At 36.6% G+C, this 11,313-nt stretch overlaps 2 protein-coding genes across 2 annotated transcripts; one reads left to right on the forward strand and one right to left on the reverse strand.

The window, feature by feature from the left end:
• Nucleotides 1-2,350: 2,350 nt before the first annotated feature.
• LOC116299679 (ankyrin and armadillo repeat-containing protein) lies at nucleotides 2,351-6,417 on the forward strand. The gene is made up of 2 exons (XM_031708389.2): nucleotides 2,351-4,587; nucleotides 4,871-6,417. Exons 1-2 carry the CDS (start codon nucleotides 2,351-2,353, stop codon nucleotides 5,061-5,063), a joined length of 2,430 nt encoding a protein of 809 aa, XP_031564249.1. The 3' UTR covers nucleotides 5,064-6,417.
• Nucleotides 6,418-6,958: 541 nt separating this feature from the next.
• On the reverse strand, nucleotides 6,959-9,709 carry LOC116299681 (MIP18 family protein galla-2). Its single transcript, XM_031708390.1, has 4 exons — nucleotides 9,580-9,709; nucleotides 9,097-9,302; nucleotides 7,975-8,020; nucleotides 6,959-7,620 (listed from the first exon to the last, which is right to left on the reverse strand). Exons 1-4 carry the CDS (start codon nucleotides 9,701-9,703, stop codon nucleotides 7,523-7,525), a joined length of 474 nt encoding a protein of 157 aa, XP_031564250.1. The 5' UTR covers nucleotides 9,704-9,709; the 3' UTR covers nucleotides 6,959-7,522.
• Between the last annotated feature and the right edge of the window lie 1,604 nt (nucleotides 9,710-11,313).

Raw genomic sequence — 11,313 nt, forward strand, 5'->3', positions numbered from 1 at the left:
TCTAGAAGGAATTTAATTTTAAATGAGTTACTGATAGAACAAGCAAATACTATTTAATTAGGGCTAAATATCTTGAATACAACAATAGAAAACAAAGGGGTTTGCAACACAAGTTTGCACACTCTTGAAGAGTTTATAATTAATTTTGAGAAGACTCTAAAAGATTCTTGTGTCTAAAATCTGTAATTACAATGACCGAAGACAATATAATTCCAAAAACAAAGTTTTTATTTCATCTTCAAATTAAAATGATTCAAAACTATTCCAGAAATACTTCCATGATTAGCAATTTCAAATGAGGAGGAAAAACACCAACCCTTCCCCCCTGAGGGGAAGATAGGTCCCCTTTGATGTGATTTCACGTTCATTATCCCACGTGTAGCTTGGCCTCCTTGAAGTCCGGGGGGGGGGGGGGGGGGGGGGGGGGGGTACTCCCCTATATTTACTATACGGGTACGTGCCGCCAAACAGGGTATGGTTTTCAGCGATTCTATCCCCCACCCCCCCCCCCCCCTCCCCCCCGGGCCTTGAAGCTTGTCAAAAATCAAAAGAGCATATAAAATTGGACGGGAATTAGGAAGATAATTGAAAATGTCATTTGTAATATCAAAACAAACTTAATAACTTGATAATGAAAGAGTTAAGAAATAAGGGATTGGATTTAAAGGTTAAAATGTATGAACGTTTCGCTTGACCTGTCCCATATGACGTCTTTGGGAAGATCTCTGCGAGCTGTTCACATGTTTACTCTTAGCCATAGCTCACAACGACTGAACAAAAAGCTAGGAAACAGGGACAAGGCCTTGAACCCAGCATGTAATGTAACTTACGACTGAGCTCTCTTTCGCTTTCAAAATCAGCCATCAGTGAGGAGCTTCAAGCGATCTTGCTTCTCCTCTCACTAGGAATTCCTTCGCAGGACCTGCTTGAATGGAATGACTTCCCCGTGCGATGAAAGCAGGCCAATACACCGCTCAGTGTGCAATGAAAGTCATTCAAAGTACTATCAATGAGATCGATAGATGTCCTTAGGGTTAGAAAGCTGCATATAATACAGCAAGATCAAAGGAATAGAGCAGCAAGAGAACGTAACAAAGTGGCGCAAAGGTTTACATACTGAATGGTCTTGAGGATGGACCAATCAGATGACTAGTTTCATGCCTCACGCAAATTTCCGGAAAGCATCCGGGGATTTTTACGGAAATTACCCGAGTGTTTGCCGACTGAGCTAATAAACGAATATTCCCCGACTTTCATTAAATTTTAAGTGCAAATCACTACATTAGAATGTAAATATTTTATATCTTTTATCTAAAATGCTTTCCTATTTGTTTTTTCTTAGTGCAAACAGGTAAGGTACTTGTGGTCGTAGATTCCAAATATTATTCCTCTGGACCCAGTTATACGAAGGCTGGATAGCGCTATCCGGCAGATAAATCCACTGGATAAGTCAATGCTTTCTATCCAATAAATTTACTCCGTGGATAAGATTTATCCGTCGGATAGCGCTATCCAGGTTTCATACAACCGGGCCCTGGTTTTCAGCTTTACTCTGAAACAAACTGATTTGAAGATATTCGTTAACATATTCTTTTTTCAATGAATATTAAAAATTATCGGTTAATGCAGCTTAATTCTTTGAAAATGATCTTTAATTTATGGTGTAAGATCAAAGGAAACCATTTCACTGCAGTAAACCATTTAACTGCAATTCAACCAAAATGTTGCAAACATTTCCTAACTATGCATAATTTGTCGTTATTCTAATGTTTTGAGGAAAAATAAAGTTTATTTTCTCCGTTGCCTCAGTGTAAATCAAACAAAAGTGGAATTGTTTTGGCCAACAAAACTAAATGTCATTAAATTTCAGCCAATCATATTACATGACCCTGAATTTTAATTAGTTCCTGATCCAAAGCAAAGTAAACAGAGATTTACCGCCAAGGATAATTAGAATTTACCAAACTATATAGTGCAATTCTTACGGTAAATTGGGAATACGAATACGAAAAATTCTTTTGAAAATTCTAAAACTAGAGATCTTGATAGTTTTGAACCTTTTATTTATAGTTTCGAGTTGGAGATTTGACACCGTCCACGTTGGATCCGATGTTGGCTCATAGTTCCGTAGCAACGAAGCGTGTATACTTAAAACTTCATCTAAAACATGCTTAGAAATTACAAAATCCGTGGAAATTACACTTCTCGAAAGACTTAGAAGTAAATGTGTCGAATTCCTGAGTGTCAAATCAGTAGCCAGATCGTTCGTTTCCAAGGTGTCTTGAAGAAATGAACACTTAACAGACGTGTCGACATAACAGTTTACTTTTTTATATGTTTTGTCATCCTGATGGAAGAGTTCGACGAAAATGGCTGGGCCCACATTCACCATGCAGCCTTCAATGGCTATCATAAGAGCGTGTCTCGATTTGTAAAGAGCAAGGACGATCAACTCGAACTCGAGACTCAAGATGGCCAGCAAAGCACGCCATTTCTTTTGTCTTGTACAAGCGGTGTCCTCGATACTGTACAACTTTTGGTCGAATTGGGAGCCAACTTGAAGGCCACAAATCGTCATTCTCAGGGCGCTGTGCTGTTAGCTGCTTTGCATGGTCATATTCATATTTTAGAGTACTTTCTCGAACTTAATCATGAAAGTTCATCCGTTTGGGAAGAGCTGATAAAGGGACTTGCTCTCCAAGATATGGAATCTGCTTCTGCTAAAGTGTTAGTTGAACTTACCCTTGACGAAAAAGAAAAAAATTACGAATCTTTTGTCAGTATTGATGGAGTCAAAGCAGTGGTACAGCTCTTGAAGAAATCGTTTCCAAATGAAGAGCCCAAGACTTTTGGTCTTTCTATTCTTCTGAACATCGTGAAATACCCACCTGCGAAGCAACAGTTGGGAGAGATAGGAATACCAGCTATCATTTCTCAACTCAAAGAAAACCAAAGACCTTTGTATATGCGGGCTTCTAAAATTCTCGGTGAACTCGCCTTTAATGAGAAGAATAAGGCAACTATTGCCAGTAATAATGGTGTTGATGCCTTAGTGAACTTATTGCAGAATAATGATGATGAGGAAGTTGTCGATTGTGTTTTGAGAACAATCAAAAATTTGGCTGATTCCAATTCTGAGATCCAGACCTTAATTGGAAACAACAAAACTACCATGAAATCCTTTGTGAATTTGTTAACAGAAGTCAAGAACAAGCATGTGTTAGCAACAGTTGCTAGGACGATAAGTATGATTGTCAAGACGCACAGTGCTAATCAAGATGGGTTCATTAATGAAGGTGGCATACCACCTCTCATGGAGTTGATGAAGATAAAATCTCGTGAGTGTCAGTTTGCCGTGGTAGAAGCAATCCAAGCTTTATGCGAGAAAAATGAAAATAATCAAACCATCGTGACTGACCTCGGATGCGTCATGATGTTGATGAGACTACTGAAGCGATCTCGGCAAGCCGATTTAAGGAAATTAACAGCAAGTGCTTTATGGGCCATAGCAGGAAACAAGAACACACAGAGACGCTCTATTGCTAATGAGATTGGTGTTAATATGCTAATAGAATTTCTATCTGAAAATCTTTCCCAAAGTCTACACTTTATTGGATCAGAAGCTCTGGGAGTCCTTGCCGATGGTGTGCACAAGAAAAGAGATGAAATAGCAGAAGCTAATGGAGTAATGCCATTAGTACGACTCCTCACCAAGGCCTCCACTCCAGGTTTTATTGTACTGAGTGTTTTACGAACTCTGAGGTCTTTGTGTTTGTGTGTTGGTTTCAGGCCGCACTTGAAAAACCAAAAGGCTGTGTCTAATGAAGGAGGAATTAAGTTCTTGATAAGATTCATGGTACACGCTCGACAGGAAATAATTAAGGTTGAGGCAGCATACACTTTAGGAAGTGTTTCCCTTGGCAACAGTGACAACATGAAAGAAGTTTTAGAACACAGAGAGTTTAGCTTCCTTCATATTTTACGGCTTTTGTATGATGAAGATGAAGAGGTTGCACTCCTTTCCGGTGCGGCACTCGCTCTCTTTGCTTATAATAATGTTGCAAACCAGAAAGCCATTGCAGTGTCTGGAGGAGTGAGGTACCATTCATTTCTTCCATTTTTGGAATCAAAGGACTTACGGCAAGTTGCACATGCTGCTTTTCAAATCATCATCCTATCGCGAATAATCCCAGATGAAGATCAGTCATTAACCTGTGCAACTGGTGTCAAGCTCCTTGTATCTTTACTTGAATGTCAGTCTGAAGATATCCAGACACTAGCAGCAAACTTCCTGGGAGGGCTTTCTCATACAAGGGCGGGAGTACCTGCCGCTATCATCTCCATTGGTACCATAGACCTCCTGGCCAAACTTCTCATGTCACCTTTTGAAACAGTCCAGGCATCTGCAGCAGTGACACTTGGTTTCCTTAGTTACGACAAGGTTGGAGAACGTCAGTTGTTGAATACCTGCCGACATGATCCATTTCTCTATAAAGTCCTCCAGTTTCATGCAGGCAAAGTCAAACTTTCACCTGACTTTGTGGAAAGATGGAAACACTACAAGAAAATTGGCCTTCCTCCAATAATGTAAGTCCAAGAACCCACTTGCTAATTGTGTACTTTTTGTGTTTAGCAAGTCAGGTGAGAAACAGCATTTGCTGTTTTTGCTTTTGTCAATCAAATTAGGGACCGCAGAGCAAAGTTTTGTTGGGGGAGGGCTGTTTCATCAGGGGCTGGAGGGCATGATCCGGGAGAATATAGCCTACATTATATTACATATCACTGACTCAGGGGGTATTACTACAAAAGCAACTGTTATGTCAGCTTATTCATTTGGGTTTGAATGTTTGTTTGTTTTGCGTACTTATAGATCCAAGCCAAGTCATCTCAATATGGGTGACAAGAAGTTAGTAACCACACAGTTTGCCTTGGATGCTGATCAGACATTCACTGTTGTCAGTACCAACACAACCTCTCCTGGTATCATGGGATCTGACGATCAAGAGCGCAAGGTTTCTGCTTCAACCAGGACAGGGACAATCATGAAATTACCAATTGCATAATACCAAGAAGTTGAGAATTAAAGAAAAGATATGATCATGGCTACCAAATTCTTAGAGCATCAAAATATGTTTTGCTTGCTTTTGGCACAAAAAATTACAAAGTATAGTTACATGGAGTTTTTTAGCTAGATGCTTTCAATTTTGTGGTTCAAAATTAATTTGACTTTCAAACTTGTTGTGCTGAAAAATAGTGATAATTATGACATACAGATATATTCAACTCTGAACCAATCAGAAAGCAAGAAAATAAACTAATCAAATTAGTTTTGCATGATCTTTTTATGGCACGAAAAATGAAATATGCCCTTTCAGCCTTTCTGAAAATAGCTCAAGCTTGTCTAAAGGCCGATTTAGACGGTATGATTTTCGCCTACAACTATCGTATACGACACGCTCACGTCTGTTGTAGGCGAGTTGTAGGCTTGATTTACACACTACGACTCGAGTTGTAGGATGGTGCGAGCATGTTGCATACGATAGTTGTAGGCAAAAATCGTACCGTCTAAACCGGCCTTAAGAAGTTTGTAACTTTTCTTTAGGAATGACAATATTATGTACAGAAAAGGTATATAGTGGTAATTAGTTTTATATGTATACGAAGGAGTTCTGTTTATATAGGATTGGTAAAAACGACTACAGTGTGTAATATTTTGTGTGGTATATTAATTTTTGTTTGTTCAAATTTTCTATGGCATGACGTATTGAAGATTCTCGATACTAGTGAGTAAATGGTAAGCAAGTGTTAAAGTTCTGATATGTTGTATTCATTTTCTGGTTGAATCTATAGATCATATTTTTCTTCATTTAATATTTTTCCATTTCAGTCCACATGTCATTCCCTAAAGTATCATTTCTTGATTGACATTGGCACATTAGAGGGCATGTAAATATGGATACGACTCGTAAAAAAACTCACGACACCTGATCTGAAATGGATAAAGCATGAATTTCTAATATTACAAATCCAGGGCTCCAAGATATTTTTCTAAATTTCCTTGAAGGATTTATAGTTAGGTATTACCCGTAGTTTTTAATCACAGAAATTCCTTTTCACAAAAAGAAACAATATAAATATATTTGTACAGAAAATTATTACTTAACTAAAGCTTTTAGTGAGGAATTTAATGAGGAATTTAACTAACGATAACAAAATATTAACTAGAGTGATTTAACTTGGCCCACAAAAAATATTAAGTATATTTCATAGTGATAGCCACTAATTCCATTGTTTTCTTTTGTTTTACTTTGACTGTTAGTCACTAATAATACAACTTTAATAGGCAGAATTATAGCACTCTAGTATTTGACTATTTGAGGGATGAACTATTAGATAATTGATGGGGGGGGGGGGGGGGGGGGGTTGCAGGAATTTTGGTTGCATGATATTTATTTTTTTGGCTCAACCCTTGCACATTATTTTTTTGCCTACAGTTAGATATTTTTCTTCTAGCAGAAGAGGTTGCACAATATTTTTTGAGGTTTAAGTGCTTGCTCAATATTTTTTTGAGACTTACGCAACCCCCCCCCCCCCCCATCAACCATCAACTATCTAATAGCCCGTCCCTTACTACTATCAAGTTTGAACTATGCCAATAATGATGGTGTTATGCCAATGTTGTGTATAATAAAAAGTGTGATTATTCTTTGATTATATAATATAAAAATAAGCCTTTTCATAGTTTAAGAATTGATTCCACTGCGCATGCGATTGTATCTCAAATTTCTCACCTTCTTTTGTCTAAACCTTCTTTTATTCTTAATTAAACAAAAGAAGGTGAGAAATTCGGGATAAAATCGCATGCACAGTGGAATCGATTCTTAAACTATGAAAAGGCTTATTAACAGAGGTGCATTCGAAGGTGTGAAGTAAAAGGTGATGTAATAATTATAGTGTGTTGAAATAGTGTCAAAAATATTTGTACACCATTTATATCTTCAACGAATATACCTGATTTCATTTACAGAAAAAATATACAAATTTAAAAGTTTCATTTTCATTAGCTGTTTTTCTTTCCCTCCTCAAGTTACTTCTATAAAACTGGAATCTGCTAAAAAGAACATGAGAGTACTATTCTCTTCAGCTAAATCTGGCACTTTTAACATCTCGTCATATCTAACATCTAGCCCCAATGTTTCCATGGCAACCACCAACCAACCTAAATAATGTTGATATAGCATACTACGCTATGATTGGCTGGTTTTGGATAGAACATTGCAGCACAGGTAAAATATTTGACAATCAGAAGTACACATTCTGCATTAGGTGCCATAGAAACATTCCAAGCTAGACCTCAAAAAGACATGACAATACCATACTTATACACAACCTATTCTCTACCTACTCTACCTTCTCTGAGAGTATCCTGAAAGTGCTGTTTAGTGCTTTGACTAGCATGAATACAGGAACTAATACAAATGTCTGTGAGTATCTCTGAGAATCACCCTGTACCCTTCTTCCTTTATTTCTTTCTCACCAAGCACTGATTGATCACCTCCAAAAGATGACTATTCTCTAAAGCAGCTGCCACTCTTTCTTTGTCTGCAAGCTGCTTATTTACTGGAAAAAGAGAGAATAAGATATAAAGTTTCTTTGTATTATTAAGTGGGTTGTAAAAGGGTGTAAAATGAAACACAAATTAGAGAAACTTTAAATAAATAAATAAATAATAAAAGAGTTGACAGCAATTTCAAATGATGGCTTTTCTTTCATTGAATTTCAATTAGAATTTAGAAGTTTATTTTTGCTGAGGAAGGAAAACTGGAGAACGTGGAGAAAAACCCTCGAAGCACAGGAGAGAACAATAAAAGCAACTCTACTTACATAAGACACCAAGTCTGGGAATTGAAATCGAAATTAGCCAATCAGTACACAAGTTATTGTAAACATATATATTGACTGAACAGTTTTTACCTGCTAGTTCTGATTGATGAGCTCCTGGTGTGATGGTCACATCAACCTAATGAAAGGGGGAAAAGGAGTAGTTTTATTGAAGGAAAAATGATTGGCCACAATGCCACTATTAAATAGCCACATTAATATGGAGTGCAAACAATATAACCGTGAAACTTTAGTAAAACTAAATAGCACACTTTCATGCAAATTCCATTGTTTTCTATTGTTTAATTAGCACTATTTTGTACTATTTAGTAATTAGTGTTTCACGGATTAATTGTTTGCACTCTAAAACCCTCACAAAATATATAATTTATAAAACAATAATTATACAGGAATCGAAATCCCAGAAGTGAGATGGGAGTGCACTACCACTACAAAACCCTTCATTCCGGCCTCTCAATGGCTAAATATGACAGTTGGCCATTTGCCTGTCTGACATTTTAGCTCAGTCATACCTCATGTTCAACAGCCCTTTTTAACCATCCAAAGGCAGGGCTTAAAATAATAGCAGATTAGTTGCCAGTCATGATCACAGGCCAACTATTTCTTTTATCTAAGTCATACCTTATTTCTAGCTAAACGTTACTGGTCAAAATGACCAGCAAGGCAAAGATTTCACTGGACAAGTTTGATTTCTTGCTGAACATCGTCTGATGTGTGCCCATTAATTTTAAGCACTTCACAGGGGCAACTTTTGGAAATTTTTTGGACTGCACAGCTGGCAGGATGTGTATTCTGGTGCAAATGACTGGCAAGACAAAAATTGGCTTACCATACTTTTTCAGAACCTAAATATCCATATCGAGAGTATTAAATGGAAACAAAAAGACGCTACACTTGAAGGTATATGTTAAAAAAACAACCAATGTATTTCGTTTTGTTCCGCAAAGTACAATTGATGGTTTTCATGGCGGCCATGTTGGAGGAACTTAACAAAAGAATTGTTAATGAATTATTTTGTCATATCCTCCAATATGGCCGTCGTGTCTTTTGTTAATATTTCATTCTCTTGGGAACGGTTGAAAACCATCAATAATCCCTCAATTTTCGTTTCATTCGTTTTGTTTTGTTCGTCGTAAGCAGAAAAATTTGATGACTGACTGTATTTTCATCCCTGCTTAAAAAATTAAAGCATACCTTGAATCTTTCTGGTAATGACCGTAGCAGTTTCACTCTTATTGCCAGACCGATAAGTGTAGCCATGCTACAGTGGGGTATAGTTGGGGTAAATTGAACTTTAACTTGACTTTCATCATCACTGACTTCAACTAACGATTGTTGTACAACATTCAACTCCTCTAATGTTAGTGGATGCTCTGGATCATTGATAAAACGAATCATGTCTACGATATGTCAAGGGTCAATCCTCTCATTACACTGTAATCTATAAATACACCAATAGTTTCAAATTCCCAGAACCGTTCAACTCAGAGGACAAAACAATTAATTTCAGCTCTTATGAGAGTAAGATTCTGTTTATTCGTCCTCTGAATTGGGCTGCATTGGCAACATCCTGCAAGGGGTCTATAAGATCAGGCTTTTATATTCAAAAATCACGACGATCGGAGAGAAACATTCAAAATTAGCTGTTTCGTTTTCAAAACCTCAATAAAAGGATACCAAATACCTCTCTACTGTCTATTTTATCTTTATGGTTCTCATCTTCTTCCTCTACGGTGATAACACGCTCTGCAGCCCGTTCAAATACTGCAGGATTGACATTTTCAAACTCAACAGCCGCCATCTTGGATTATACGACAATCTCCAAAAGCACCTTGGGATTCCCTTGGGATATTGATTGACTGGGATCGGAAATTCTTCGGGACTAATTCGGGATTATCTCGTGACCCAGCGTGGGTGGAAGTTTGTCAAGAGAGACGCGGCATTAGAGAGTTTTAGATTTACGTTCACGGCAAACGTGAAACGTCAGTTGACCAGTAAAAAAGTCTTTTGAATTACTGAAAAAGTATCGCAAAAACGTTCAAGTAGTAGAAAAACAAAAGAGTATTTGCGCTTGGTAAGAAGGTTTGTAAAAGGTAAAGTAAAATAAAGGAAAACTATGAAAACGTGCTCACGTTTGCCGTTTGCGGGGAGAAAAAAAAGTCAATCTAAAACTGTCTATTGACAAAATATTCCCGCTGTTAAAAAAAGGTTGACTTGAATGCTGAAAGGCATGTTTTACATATGATTGTCCCTATAACTTTGGCCCAGGAGAATGTTTCACTTGAGCTTGGGCGTTTTTGTTTTTTCACATTTGAAACTACGTGTGATTCCCTTTAGTATTATTCCTATTATTATTTATTATATTATTATTATTCCTATTATTATTATTATTCCAATTTTTATTATTATCATTATTATTATTCCTATTATTATTATTATTATTCCTATCATTATCATTATTATTATTATTATTCCTATTATTATTATTATCATTATTATTACTATTATTACTATTATTATTATTACTATTATTATTATTACTATTACTATTACTATTATTATTATTATCATTATTATTATCATTATTATTATTAATAATGTTATTATTATTATTATTATTATTATTATTATTATTATTATTATTATTATTATTCAAGCCCCTCAGCAATAATCTATACATGCTTCAGTGTAGTTTCCTGTGGTCGTTACGCCGAATATCTTACACGCGTAGCCGCATCCCTACGCGTTGTGATTGGAAGAATCAACGATCGTGTGAAGTCATTTCAATGTCATGACAGTGTCGTACGATGTACGTGTTGTGCGTCAATACCGTATGTTTCCCACTCATACCAAAAACCGCTCTAGGCGTGCAAAGTTCTCCAAAGGTAGAGTCATAGTAATGACTACACCATCGCAATACCTAGGTCATTTTTGCAGTCGATAACGATAAAAACTACAGGGCTGGCGACCTATTGACGATACTTAATTGACATTTTTGACATATCTTTGATTTCATGGGCATTGAAGAGTTATTGTAAACATATAATGTGAATGTTACTGGAGGGTTGTGATGACAGCCTAAAAAAATTGTCATCATAATAATTATTGTTCAATGAATTGCAAAAGAATTCAGTCACTACAAATAGTTGGCATCACTTGTAGAGTTACAGGATTTTCTCCGGGTTTTTCAGTTTTCCTCCCTCCACAAATGCAAACTGAACCTAACAAGCTAAAAATTCCATGTTATATAACTTCGATCAAACCAAAAATGTTGTTTCAGGGTATGCATAAAATCGGGAGTTTTTTTAACGACATCAGTTATCATCATCATCATTTCTAGTATCATCGTTAGCATCACATCTATCTTTTTATGGTTGTTATAATCATCTAAATATGACATAGAAGGAAGCC

This window comes from Actinia tenebrosa, unplaced genomic scaffold (assembly GCF_029948245.1).
Source record: "Actinia tenebrosa isolate PJP-AT-01 unplaced genomic scaffold, QUT_ActTen_1.0 PGA_scaffold2__45_contigs__length_23673736, whole genome shotgun sequence".
Taxonomy (NCBI): domain Eukaryota; kingdom Metazoa; phylum Cnidaria; class Anthozoa; order Actiniaria; family Actiniidae; genus Actinia; species Actinia tenebrosa.

Coding starts and splice junctions, on each gene's coding strand:
- LOC116299679 (XM_031708389.2), top strand. CDS start 2,351: ATGGAAGAGTTCGACGAAAATGGCTGGGCCCACATTCACCATGCAGCC. Junction 4,588..4,870: donor ATTGGCCTTCCTCCAATAAT/GTAAGTCCAAGA, acceptor GCGTACTTATAG/ATCCAAGCCAAGTCATCTCA.
- LOC116299681 (XM_031708390.1), bottom strand. CDS start 9,703: ATGGCGGCTGTTGAGTTTGAAAATGTCAATCCTGCAGTATTTGAACGG. Junction 9,303..9,579: donor AGACAGTAGAGAGGTATTTG/GTATCCTTTTAT, acceptor GACATATCGTAG/ACATGATTCGTTTTATCAAT. Junction 7,621..7,974: donor TCATCAATCAGAACTAGCAG/GTAAAAACTGTT, acceptor CTCTTTTTCCAG/TAAATAAGCAGCTTGCAGAC.